This window comes from Megascapheus bottae, chromosome 10 (genome assembly GCF_031878675.1).
Source record: "Megascapheus bottae isolate mThoBot1 chromosome 10, mThoBot2.hap1, whole genome shotgun sequence".
Lineage (NCBI taxonomy): Eukaryota > Metazoa > Chordata > Mammalia > Rodentia > Geomyidae > Megascapheus > Megascapheus bottae.
In genome coordinates this window covers 38,079,216-38,092,844 of record NC_143518.1, presented here as the reverse complement: position 1 = coordinate 38,092,844, position 13,629 = coordinate 38,079,216, and the positions used below count along the sequence as shown (strand labels likewise).

Sequence of the window (13,629 nt, the reverse complement as noted above, 5' to 3'; positions counted from 1 at the left end):
GGGAGCTTTTAAGGAAGGAACAGGGATACCCACACAACACAGAGACAGACACAGAGTGGAAGAAACAGAGAGTCTTAGAGAAAAACACAGCGGCAGAATACTGAGTTGGGAATAGAGAATATAAACCCTGAGAAACACACAGAGGGGTACAGAGGAAACTCAGCTTTGGTCAGATGGAGAAAGAGTAATGCCTGGGCAAAACCCAGCAGCTGGTAGAACAGAAGAGACACAGAGTGGTGTTAGACAAGCAAGGGGCAGGAGAGGGGGCACAAAGCAGAGGCTTCCATGGGGGTTCTGTCTATCATACCAGGTTTGAGGGTTGGCCAGACTGCTGCTCTGATCCCAGAAAAGTGTCCAGTTTCTCTTGGCTGTGCAGAAAAGGAGCTTCCTGGGGGCCTGGGCATCCCGGTGACTGCAGTCTCCTCCTGAAACACACATTGCCAGCACCGCCCTCTGTAGCCAGGGACTGTGATGGGCACCAGGGAGGAACTCTACCTTAGCCAAGCCCCGTTGTTTGCCCCCAGCCCAACCCTTCCTGTTGGCATAGGCACAGGCCAGACCCAAACAGGCCTCCCTTTGGCGCTCTGCTTTGGCAGATCTTCAGAGTTGGCTGTGGACAAGGGTGGCCCCTACTGTCAAAGTACAGTACTGCTCTCCATAAGAGAGCCAACTGGGAAGAGTGAGAAAGGCAATTGGCCCTGTCCCTTCCTCCTTCCCTCTTCCCTCTTGACTTAAGGTATAGAATTAATGCCTGATCATGAGAGGTTGGTGACACCAGAGATAAACTGAGAATGTTGACATTATATACAGGATACCAAGGGCATCTCTGCTTTCAACTAGATGCCCATAGGAAAGTGCCATAAGCTGTGTGTGTGTGTGTGTGTGTGTGTGTGTGTGTGTGTGTGTGTGTGTGTGTGTGTGTGTTTACTGGTACCGGGTGAAACCTGAACTTGGGGCTTAAGTGCTGCCCCTTAGATTTTATACGCAAAGCTTTACTTCTAGTTTTTGGTGGAAAAGAGTCTAATGGGGCCAGATGCTGATGGCTCACAGTTGTAATCCTAGTTACTCAGAAGGCTGAGATCTAAGGATCATGGTTCAAAACCAGCCCAGGGGGGCTAAGAGCATGGCCTAGTGGGAGAGTGTTCGCCTAGCATACACGAAGGCCTGGGTTCAATTCTTCGGTACCACATACACAGAAAAGGCCAGAAGTGGTGCTGTGACTCAAGGGTAGAGCACTATTCTTGAGAAAGCTCAAGAACAGTGCCCAGGCCCTGAGTTTAAGCCCCAGGAATGGATAGAAAGTGAAAGAGAGAAAGAGAAAAAAGGAAAAAAGGGAGAGGGAGAGAGAGACAGACAGACAGACAGACAGACAGATTTTCCTGCACTTAGCTTTGAACTGTGATGTTCAGATCTCAGCCTCTGAGTAGCTATAATTACAGGCATGAGCCACCTTGCCGGCTCAGCTAGTCTTTTAAGCATTACTTTTCACTGAGTTCCTACCCAAGCCAGTTCAGGGACACGGTCCAGGGTTCTCTCCCCTTACTAAGCCCAGACAGTGGTGCCCAGAAGCTCAAGAATAGGGTCCACTCACCAGACCTAAGGGAACATGTCCCCGGGGACCATTGCCAAAGCAGAATGACAGTGTCTTTCCACGGCTAGCAAGGCTCTGTGATGACCACTCACACTGAGCTCTGCATGGACCCCTTGGGCCTTCTCATTCTGACTTCCTTTGTCTTTGGGGAAGTGGTCAGGGATTTTCCAGGGGAAAGGGAAGAGATGGTTCCCAAGCATATACAGAACTATAAAAAAGAATGGCTGAACCCCATTGCAGCCCTAGACTATAAATTAGTCTTAAAAAATTTTAAATCTGCCTCTACCTGAAACTAGTAGGTGGGCAGAAATCTAGGGAATGGAATAAATCCAACAGCCCACCCCTGAGCCATTTTCTCTCAAGAACTCTTCTAAGCCAGGAGCGGTGGCTCATACCTGAAATCCTAGCTACTCAGAAGGCTGAGATCTGAGCATCAAGGTTCAATTCCTGGACACTAAAGAACGTAAGACTCTTATCTCCAATTAACCACTAGAAAATGGGAAGGGGGGCTGTGGCCCAAGGGGTAGGGCGGTAGCTTCAGGGATAGCACCCAGGCCCAGAGTTCAAGTCCCATGACCCACGAAACAAAACAAAAAACCCTTCTAAAATTCTTCCATCCTCAGTTTCCTCATATGTAAAAGGAGCGGACTAGGGCACACGATCTGTTTTTGGAAGCTTTGTCTATGAAACAGGGGCTGGTGGATCACACCATAATCCTAGCTATCTAGGAGGCTGCAATCTGAGGATCATGGTTTAAACCCAACCCAGGCAGAAAAGTATGGGAGATTCTTTTTTTTTTTTTTTCCAGTCCTGGAGCTTGAACTCAAGGCCTGAGCACTGTCCTTGGGCTTTCTCAAGGCTAAGCCTCTACTACTTGAGCCACAGCACCATTTCTGGCTTTTTCTGTGTATTTGAACCCAGGTCTTCATGCATGCCAGGCAAGCACTCCACCACTAGGCCAAACTCCCAGCCAAATATGGAAGATTCCTATCTCCAATTAACCACCAGAAAACTGGAAGTAGCACTGTGGCTCAGTGGCAGAGCATTAGCCTTGAGTGAAAAAGCTCAGGGATAGCTCCCAGAACCTAAGTTCAAGCTTCATAACTGATCAAAAAAGAAAAAAAGAAACCCAAAGTAGGACCCAAGCATCCTAATACCCCAACTCTACACCTTCCTTTTTTTTTTTTTTTTTTGGCCAGTCGTGGGCTTGAACTCAGGGCCTAGGTACTGTCCTTGAACACGTTTTGCTCAAGGTTAGAGGTCTACCACTTGAGCCATAGCACCACTACTAGTTTTTTTCTATCTATGTGGTACTGAGGAATCGAACCAGGGTCTTCGTGCATGCCTGGCAAGCATTCTACCACTAGGCCAAACTCCCTGCCCCCCCAACTCTATACCTTCTTTGTACTCTCAGTTCCCCAACTTCCTGTAAGAAAAGGAGTTAGTGTGACTAGGGACTGGGTTCTGATTCTCCAGGGAAAGGTGTAGAAGCCCTGGTGTCCTTAATTCCTCCTGCCATTCTTGAGACATTTATCTCTCTAGAGGTGAGTGAGGGGAGCCAAGGGCCCCAGGATAGTACTTCCCAACCACTCCCTCTAACATCCAGGTCTTGAGGGAAGAAGAGACAGGAGGTTCCCTAAGGACTTACCTGTTCAGTAGATCCAGGGGTTCTCTGTCAGGACCCCAACTATGTCTTTTAAAGGAGTCAAACGTGTGGCTATGGGCACGAAATGCCCCTGATCTTCTGAGGGGTGAAGCGTGGAACCCATTTTCCTCTTCCTTTTTTCCCTCCCTCTCCTCTGCTTCCTCTTCCTCAGTCTCCTGTTCCTGTTCCTCCTCCTCCAGCTGCTCTCTGGATTCCACTGCAGACAGGCAGCGGCGAGTACGACTTTGGGGTACCAGGTCTCCACCTGCAAGGAACACCTCTGGGACAGCTGTGTTCATGGGAGGTGCACACTGGCTAACCTGAGTCAAGAAATAAAGAAGGGAGAGCAGAGTTCTAGAATCTTGGAACTTGAAGGATGTCACAGTCAACCCAGGCTTCAGAGCATCTAGTCACTCATTTTCCTGAAGCACAGAACTGAAGAATGGATGCTCAGATTCATGACGTTGACTGCAGAATCAAGTCTGGAACTTGGGTTTTCTAGTTCCTAATCGAATGTTCTATTATTTCTAGTGCACAAAGAAATCCTTGCCAGGCATGCTGTTTATACCTGTAGTCCCAGCGCTTGGAAGGCAGGACAGCAGGATTGTAAAGTCCAGGCGATCCTGCCCTACATACACTGATTCTATCTGAAAAAGTAATAAAGTAAGGCCGGGAGTTTGGCCTAGTGGTTAAAGTGCTTGCCTGGCATGCACGAAGACCCGGGTTCGATTCCTCGGTACCACATACATAGCAAAAAGCCGGAAGTGGTGCTGAGGCTCAAGTGGTAGAGCTCTAGCCTTGAGAAAATCCAAGGACAGGACTCAGGCCCTGAGCTCAAGCCCAGGACTGGCAAAAAAAAAACAACAAAAAACAAAAGTAATAAAGTAAGTAACAAAGTAACAAAGATAAATGTTGCTTATATCCTTAAGGAATTCACCGTCCAGCGGGTGAATGTGTATGGGTGCACATGTTTACAGATGTAAATATGTATGTACACAGGCAAAAGCACAAGTCACAAATGACTAACTGGTGAGAGTGTAACAGATGACACAAGAAAAATTTCATCAAAGCCAAGTGGCAGTAGTACACACCCATAATCCCAGCTACTAATGTGATCTGAGAATCGTGGTTAGAAGCCAGTATGTGTAAGAAAGTCCATGAGATGGGTCGGGAGTTTGGCCTAGTGGAGAGTGCTTGCCTAGCATGTATAAAGATCCAGGTTCGATTGCTCAGTACCACATACATAGAAAAATGCTGAAAGTGGTGCTGAGGCTCAAGTGGTAGAGCTAAGAAGGAATACATACAGATCACCAGATCACCTCTAGAGTGAGGTATGGAGATGGAATAATGATATAGACAATGGGAAGGAGAAGATCGTAGATCAATAAGGTATCACTGGGGAAAAGGTTCCCAAGTGAGATAGGGTTATGAATTCTTTTTTTTTGTTCATGGGGTTTGAACTCTAGCCATAATGCCACTTCCGTTTTCCGTTGGTTAATTGAAGAAAAGAGTCTCATGGACTTTCCCGCCCAGGCTGGCTTTGAACCATAATCCTCAGAGCTCAGTCTCCTGAGTAGCTAGGCTTACAGGTGTGAGCTACCAGTTCCAGGCTGGTTATGAATTCTGCTAAGACCATGTTCATCTGAGGAGTAGAAAGCCATTCTGACTTCTTCCCATGTCACTGAGAATGGCTTCAATATCAACCACATCCCACTCATTTCTTCCCCTCTCTCTTGCCCACCACTCTCACTGAAATTGGGGCTAGCTCAGTGTATTGTAGCTTAGAGTAAGAACTCTCAAGTACTCTTTAAGTTGAAAATAAGCCTACTTACAAAAAGAAGTACCAAGACTTCCAAAGTAGCAAGGTGGCAGAGGGGAGGAAATAATCTAGGTGGAAATCCTGGTGGCCAGATCTCTCCCCATAGGCAAGCTGCTGGAAGCCTCCCAGGCTCCCTCTCTCCTAGAATTGCCTCCAACTACTAAAATGTTAGAGTACCCAGGAAAGCCCTGAAGCTGTGAATCTGAATCTTCTGTCTTCCCAAGTTTTCAGGGGGAGTGCCAAACCTTCTACAATTGTTATAACCCCCAGGGAAGTCCAGGTTCCCTCCCTTGTCCCCTGTCCAGTACTCCCACCACTCCCAGAGCTACTGGGAAGAAAGTACTTACAACTGTAGAGACTGTGCTTTTTCCACATACCCCCCTTCCTCCTAAGTATCAACCACCACCATAATAATAATAGTTTTTATTATTAATAGCAAAATGTCAATTGCATTACGTGCATTATCATCTTATCTCAACACCCTAACAAGGTAAATAGCAGCATTTTCATTTTGAGGATGATACGAAGCAAGGCTTAGTATGGCAACAGAAAAATTAAGCAAGGCTGTATGGCAACAGAATTAGACCCTACTCTGGAATGCATCAGACCTTATAGAAATTATATTCTTGGAGTTTTGAACAACAGATATCTCTATTTCAGTATGTCAAAGTTCTCCTCCTAGCCTTCAATAGAATAACAAATTGTTGATGATTAGTGCAGTCAGTGAAAATTACACACTCCTAAAAGGGGGTCCTGAAACACTGGTGGTAGGAAGAGCGTAAGATAGGTGAGAGATGACTGCTTAGGGCCCTTCCTGTTTGCCCCTCCTCCCCCAGAACATTGAATCTTAGGCCTTTTTCAGACTCCCCTATCTTGTTTCTCAACAGAAACAATGATGTGACACAATATGACCTCATTCAGGAGCTAAATATAGCCATTGTGTGAGACCAGCCAGGCCACTCCCTGCCGTTGCACCACTTCCTGAACTCTGGAGGCAGGGGAGGGTGGTGGTCTGGGCAGCTGCTGGGGGAGGACTAGCAAGAAATGGAAATCCAGCTTGAATTTCCAAAAATGGAGGAGGGAAGTCTCTGCAAGCTAGTTAAGGAAGCCTTGCTAAACCTCAGCTCTGAAGCAAAGAACAATTATTGGCATTATAATATGGGAAGAGATAGAGGTCAAAAAGCAGGGGGAAAAAAACCCTCTAAAAATGAAATGAGGAGGTGAGGGAGAAGCTGCCAAGCAGATTCCATTCTCACTGTCCCTGAGCTTGTGCTCAAGGTTAGCACTCTACCACCTGAGCCACAGTGCCACCACTGGCCTTTTCTGTTTATGTGATACTGAGGAATGGAACCCAGAGCTTCATGTATGCTAAGCATTCTACCGCTAAGCCACTGTACCGGCGTAGGTTTTCTTTTTTTCTTTCTTTCTTCCTTCCTTCCTTCCTTCCTTCCTTCCTTCCTTCTCTCTCTCTCTCTCTCTCTCTCTCTCTCTCTCTCTCTCTCTCTCTTTCTCTCTCTCTCTCCCTCTCTTTCTTTCTTTCTTTCTTTCTTTCTTTCTTTCTTTCTTTCTTTCTTTCTTTCTTTCTTTCTTTCTGCCAGTCCTGGGCTTTGAGCTCAGGACCTGAGCATTGTCCTTGGACTTTCTCAAGGATAAAGCTCTACCACTTGAGCCACAGCACCACTTCTGGTGTTTTTCTATGTATATGGTACTGAGGAATCGAACCCGGTTCTTATTGCATGCTAGGCAAGCACTCTACCAGTAGGTCAAACTCCTTGCCCCCACTTTCTTTCTTTTATTTTTTTTTTTTTTGCCCATCCTTGGCTTGGGCTCAGGGCCTGAGCACTGTCCTTGGGCTTTCTCAAGGCTAGAGCTCTACCACTTGAGCCTCAGCACCACTTCTGGCTTTTTTCTATGTACGTGGTACTGAGGAATCGAACCCAGGTTTTCATGCACACTAGGCAAGCACTTTACCATTAGGCCAAACTCCCAGCTCTTTCTTATATTAAAACAAAACAAAACAAAAAGCCTGTAATCCTAGCTACTCAGGAGGCTAAGATATGAGGATCAAGATTCAAAGCCAGCCTGAGCACAAAAGGACCTGACACTCTTTTTTTTTTTTTTGCCAGTGCTGGGCCTTGAGCTCAGGGTCTGAGCACTGTCCTTGGACTTTCTCAAGGCTAGAGCTCTACCACTTGAGCCCCAGCACCACTTCCGGCTTTTTTCTTTGTATGTGGTACTAAGGAATCGAACCCGGGTCTTTGTGCATGCTAGGCAAGCACTCTACCACTAAGGACCTGACACTCTTATCTCCAATTAACCTCTAGAAAATGGGAAGTGGCACTTTGCTCAAGGATAGCATGCTAGACTTGAGCTGAAGAGCTCAAGGACAGCACCCAGGCCCAGTTCAAGCCCCATGACCCACAAAAAAACAAAAACAAAAAACTACACCTGTGATTATTCATTTGCATATTGTCAGCTAGTTTGATACTTATGACAGAGACCATATTGCTCACAAAGTCTAAAGGATTTTTTAAGGTGTTTACAAAAAAAGTTGGCAGGTCCCAAGATCTAGAGAAACAAAGCCTCAAAATCCCAGGAAGAAGGGATACATTGATCAAGATGCATTATACTCATAACCTGATTTATCGAATTGAAATATCTCTGTACAGGCCAGGAATTTGGCCTAGTGGTAGAGTGCTTGCCTAGCATGCATGAATACCCGGGTTCGATTCCTCGGTACCACATACATAGAAAAAGCCGGAAGTGGTGCTGAGGCTCCAGTGGTAGAGCTCTAGACTTGAGAAAGTCCAAGGACAGTGCTCAGGCCCTGAGCTCAAGCCCAGGACTGGCAAAAAAAAAAATCTCAGAGGAGCCAAGAGTTTGGCATAGTGATCAAGTGCTCACCTTAGCATGCATGAAGCCCTGGGTTTGATTCCTTAGTATTATATATACAGCAAAAGCCAGAAATAGTGCTATGGCTGAAGTGGAAGAGTGCTAGCCTTCAGAAATCTCAGGGACAGTGCTCAGGTCCCAAGTTCAAGCCCCAGGACTGGTCAAAACAAAACCTCAGGCCAGACACTGGTAGCTCATGCTTATAACCCTAGCTACTAAGGAAGCTATCTGAAGATCACAGTTCAAAGCCAGTTCAGGCACAAAAACTCGAAGACTCTTATCTCCAAATAACCACCAGAAAACCAGAGGTGGTGTTGTGGCTCAAAGTGGTAGAGCACTAGCCTTGAGCTGAAGAGCTCAAGGATAGTACCCAGACCCAAAGCTCAAGCAGCACGACGAAAAAATAAATCTCGGGCTGCGAGTATAGCCTAATGGTAAAGTCCTTGCCTAGCATGCAGGAAGCCCTGGGTACCACAGGGCTTCCTTTCTTGGTACCACATACACAGGAAAAGCCAGAAGTGGTACTGTGGCTCATGTGGTAGAGCTCTAGCCTTGAGAAAGCCCAAGACAATGTTCAGGCCCTGAGTTCAAGTACCAGGACTGGCAGAAAAATAAAGTCTGAGATCTGAGGATCATAGTTCAAAGCTAGCCCAGGCAGAAAAGTCCCCATGAGACTCTTATCTACAATTAACCACTCAAAAACTAGAAATGGCACTGTGGCTCAAAGTGCTAGAGTACTGGCCTTGAGCACAAAGAGGCTGTGAACAGGAAGTAAAGATGAATTTTCAAAAACTGATCTACTGGGCCAGGAGTTTGGCCTAGTGGTAGAGTTCTTGCCTAGCATGCACAAAGACCCGGGTTCGATTCCTCCGTACCACATACATAGAAAAAAGCCGGAAGTGGTGCTGAGGCTCAAGTGGTAGAGCTCTAGTCTTAAGAAAGTCCAAGGACAGTGCTCAGGTCTTGAGCTCAAGCCCAGGACTCACAAAAACAAGCAAACAAACAAACAAACAAAAAACCCCAAAAACGAAAAAAAAAAAAAAACCCAAAAAAACAAAAAAACTCCAAACTGATCTATAGGATTCTGGAGCCTGTGTGCTTTTCTGAAACTAGAAAGCAGAGCTCCCAAAGAGAGCAAGTGGCTGACTTTGGAAAAAGTCCAGCAACACTGTCATTTACCCCTCAACACACTATCCTGAGGCCCGTCAAAGGAAAGAGACAGCATCCAAAAGAAATTAGATGGGGGTTCCATAGATGTTATGTCTGTCCTTCTACTATCGTGTTACCTTGGAAGTCTGAAGGAGTGATGGGGGAGGCAAAGCTCTGATTATGTTTGCTATCAGCAAACAGAGAGTAGTTCCTGCCATGATCAGCCACCAGCTAAGCACGGAGGGCTGGGTCCATGCTGGTTTTCTCTTCCCAAGCTTGGGAGATTTCTTGCATCTGGCTCTGGGGTCTAAATCTCCTGAGGCAGGGGGAAATAAGAGAAGACCTCCCGGGAATAAAAAGTAGTTAATAGATTGTATATAGAGATTCCCTTCCTGAATACTTGTTTGTTAAACCTGTCATTTGAAATACGATGTAAAAATCAATGTTAAGAAATTCTTTCATAAAAAATTGAACATGTTAAAAAAAAAAGTAGTTAATAAAGATTGGAGAGGCCAGAGGAAATAGCTTGTTGGCTCTTTCTTCACGCCTCCTGGCCCTGGGGGACCAGAATCACAGAAAACCCTTTGATGGGGTTTGCTAATTTTTCTTCTATAGAAAGTAAATCATTAATCCAATAGTGCCTGGCAGGGAGGGTAGAGCAGAGCTTCTTTTAGAAGTAGCAGCCCCCAGAGCTGGGAACGGTGGTTCATCCTAGCTACTCAGGAGGCTGAGATCTGAGGATTGAGGTTCAAAGCCAGCTCAGGCACTACAGAACTAAAGAACATGAGACTCTTATCTCCAGTAAACCACTAGAAAACTGAGAAGTGGAGCTATAGCTCAGGGATAGGGTGGTAGCCTTGAGCTGAAGAGCTCAGGGACAGTGCCCAGGCCCCCAGTTCAAGCTCCATGACCCACAAAAAAAAAAAAAAAAAAAAAAAACAAGGAGAAGAATGAGGAGGGGGAGAAGGAGGAAGAGGAAGAAGGAGGAGGAGAAGGAGGAGGAGGAAGAGGAAGAAGAACAGGAAGAAGAAGAGGAAGAAGAAGAAGAAGAAGAAAGGAAGAAGAAGAGGAGCAGCCTTCATGTAAAGAAGGCTCCACTAACTAGTTTCTTCCCACCCCTGCGTCCTGGTTATTCCATCTATGACAAGAGTGCCCAAGTATTTTTGACCTGTCTTGATGGAGTCCTGGAACTACTCAGATATTCTCACCGACTGTCAGTAAGGGGTATGATCCCCAAAATGAAAGGAAAGAGAAGACTCATGTATTCATATATTACTTTAGCATCTATCAAGCATCAGTTCAGAGAAGAGGACCTACTCAGAAAGATCCATATACAAATGTAAAAGTGCAAAGTAGTTAATACAGGTGAAGGCATCTGCTCAGATAAGCTTTCAGGTTGATTTTTAAATTTTCTTTTTTTTTTTGCGGGGGGAGGGGGTTCATGGGGCTTGAACTCTAGGCCTAGGCGCTATGCCTGAGCTGTTCAGCTCAAGGCTTCTGCCCTACCCCTTGAGCTTCAGCCCCACTCCCAGTTTTCTAGTGGTTAATTAGAGATAAGTGTCTCACAGTCTTTAGTGCCAGGGCTGGCTTTGAACTATGATCCTTAGATCTCAGCCTCCTGAGTAGCTAGGATTATTGGCATGAGCCACCTGGCCTGGCTGATTTTTAATTTTTCTTTCTTTCTTTTTTTTTTTTTTTGGTGCTAGAACTCATGAGTCTATGCACTCACCCATGCATGGGGTTCTACTACTTGAGCGATGCCTCCATTTCTGGCTTTTGCGGGTTAATTAGAGCTAAGAGTCTGGTAGATTTGTCTGCCTCAGATGACTTCGACCCATGATCCTCAGATCATAGACTCTGAAGTAGCTAGGTTAAAGGTACAAGCTACTGGCACCTGGTTCAAATTGACTCTTGACAGGCATTCATTTACATGAGGGCCCAAAGGGCAGAGTTACCAACTTCATTGTTAGCAAATTCTAGAAATCCAACCCTAGCCAGACAGTTAAGCATCCTCAGCCCTTAATCCAACTATATTCTCTCTACTAAGTCAGCATCTCAAACATCCACTTCAACCTCATCTCTATGGTATACAAAGCTGTTAATAATTTTGCTGTTTGGGCTAGAAAGTTGGCTCAGTGGTAGAGTGCTTGCCTAACATACATGAAGCCTTGGGTTCAATTCGTTAGGACCACGCACAGAAAAAGCCAGAAGTGGTGCTATGGCTTGAGTAAAAGAATCTCAGACAGGGGCCGGGAGTTTGGCCTAGTGGTTAAAGTGCTTGCCTAGCATGCATGAAGACCTGGGTTCGATTCCTCGGTACCACATACATAGAAAAAAGCCGGAAGTGGTGCTGAGGCTCAAGTGGTAGAGCTCTAGCCTTTCAGGCCCTGAGCTCAAGCCCAGGACTGGCAAAAAAAAAAAAAAAAAAAATCTCAGACAGTGCCCAGGCCTTGAGTTCAAGCCCCAGGACAGGAAAAAAAGAAAAAAGGAAAATGAAAGAAGAAAAGAAAAAAAGCATTTTGCTGCTTTGAGCTTCCAAAAGTTCCTACTTTTTAAAAAATCGTTTCATTTTATTTTTTAAACTTTTTTCTTCTTTGCAAAATGTACTTAGGAACCCTGACTTCTTTCTTTTCTTCTGGGTCTATAACTGTCTGTGCTCTACAAGAGCATTGCGTCCCCAACTAGCCCTGATGTACAGGGGATAGGGAAGAAAAGGAGCAAGACTAGCCAGTCTTCTCCCTTCTGCCAATTTCTTGGCATGTATTCTGAGTGTTGTGCCAGAAGGGTGGGGCAAAGAGGGTCTGAGGTTCAGAGGGACACACCTGAGAAGACTTTGGCCATGGCCACCCAGTAAATTAACCCATCAGATCCCAAGAAACAGTTAAGCATAGGAGGAAGAACAGGAAACTCTTAATAGAATTAATAGGGCAATCTGGACTCTGGAAGTCACTTGCCTTGAGGTATGAGTGGATGGCCCTTTAAGTCTAATAATTATCTCCCTGGAATAAAAGAAATATTAGGCATAAGAGATGCCTGGGTAAATTGGTATCCCGAAGTTTTAAGATCTAGAGCCATCCTTGGTATCCATAACTCCTGAGTGATTTGAAATTGAATCTGAGCCTTAGCACTACTATTTACTTCCTGGTATAAATACATTCTCTGAAACTGATATTTAATATAGGGTATGTCAACCTTATAGGATTATAAGGACTATAAAAGAATATATATATATGTATATAACAATTTAGTATAATTTGTCAATTGTATAAGTTTGTCAGCATACAAGTTGTATGAACACACCATTGATCATTATTATGATTTATTTCCCTATTTTACATGTGCACACACACACACACACACACACACACAAGCTCAAATACACAACACACACACACACACACACACACACATACAGCCCCTTAATTAAAAATGAGAATAGGTAGTTCCTAAAATATGAATTGATCCCTGTTTCCAAGAATGCCAGAGGGTTTCTGGACATCTCTACTTCAGGGAATACCCATTCATCAGGTAAGGACCCAGAAAAGGGAAAAGGAAAACTCACCAGACCTGGGAGATAGCCCAAAGATGGGAGACCTGTTCCTGCCCTTCGTTGGTGACTTCAATAAAAGAGTCTTGCTTCAAGTAGTCCCTTTAAGGATCCAGACCAGCACCTTGTTGGGGGAGGGGTCCTCTCTGTGGGTGCTTCTAAGAGGACTGCTCATGATATAGAAGTTTGCATAGGAGACAGGAGGGACTCATTCCAGCCCATACCAGCTGCCTCTTCAACTGCTCAAGCCCTTCCCTTCCCCACCCTACTTCAAACACCCTAGACAGTGTATGCCAGGTCTTTAACCTTTTCTATGCCACTACTTTGTCCTCAGCATTTCCTAAACAAAGGGCTGCTATAGGCTTCAGGCTCCCATGAAAACAGGTGTAGGAAGCCAAGCTGGGATCACCCTGAGGGGAGAGGATGTGGGAATGTGACATCCAGGGAACTTTCACCCTCTTTTCAACAGGGAAAGGGAGAAGCTGAGGGTGGGGCTGGAGAAAGAGGACATGGCAGGAAAGAGCCATTGCTGGAGACCTACTCAACAACAAGGTCTTATCCAGGTCAGCAAGATACTTTGAACTCTCGAAGTTGGCTTCAAAACTGCACACAGGTCCCTTTAAGAGGCAGGTTACAGTAGCAGAGGAAAGATTACATTTGGTGTAAGTGTGATGAAAATACAAGAAGAACCAATTACCAAGGCAGCTTCATCTGAGGACAGCCCTGGTTCCAGCCAATAGGAATAGGGGTGTGCAGGCAGCTCAACACCAGGATTCATGGCATGGCTTGTTGTGGATACCAGGCAGCAGGATATTTGACTAGCTCCTCCACCTCTTTTCCTGATAACACTGGGGGAGGGGTGGCCGACTTGCCTCTTTTTGTGTGTGTGTGTGTGTGTATGCCAGTCCTGGGGCTTGAACTCAGGGCCTGAGCACTGTCCTTGGGCTTTTTCAAGGCTAGAGTTCTACCACTTGAGCTACAACAGT

At 45.5% G+C, this 13,629-nt stretch overlaps 1 protein-coding gene across 3 annotated transcripts in view; it reads right to left on the bottom strand.

Annotated features, from left to right (window-relative positions):
- Positions 1 to 12,683, bottom strand: part of Arhgef2 (Rho/Rac guanine nucleotide exchange factor 2) — a 52,095-nt gene extending 39,412 nt beyond the window's left edge. For 2 of the 3 annotated variants that reach the window (XM_090340773.1, XM_090340774.1), the window contains exons 1-3: positions 12,659 to 12,682; positions 3,240 to 3,556; positions 308 to 425 (exon numbers count right to left, since the gene is read on the bottom strand). In XM_090340773.1, coding sequence (XP_090196899.1) covers positions 308 to 425; positions 3,240 to 3,535 — 414 coding nt within the window. In that variant the 5' untranslated portion in view covers positions 3,536 to 3,556; positions 12,659 to 12,682. Of the gene's footprint in view, positions 1 to 307; positions 426 to 3,239; positions 3,557 to 12,658 lie in introns of all 3 variants that reach the window. The other variant, XM_090340775.1, reaches the window with a different exon arrangement.
- Between the last annotated feature and the right edge of the window lie 946 nt (positions 12,684 to 13,629).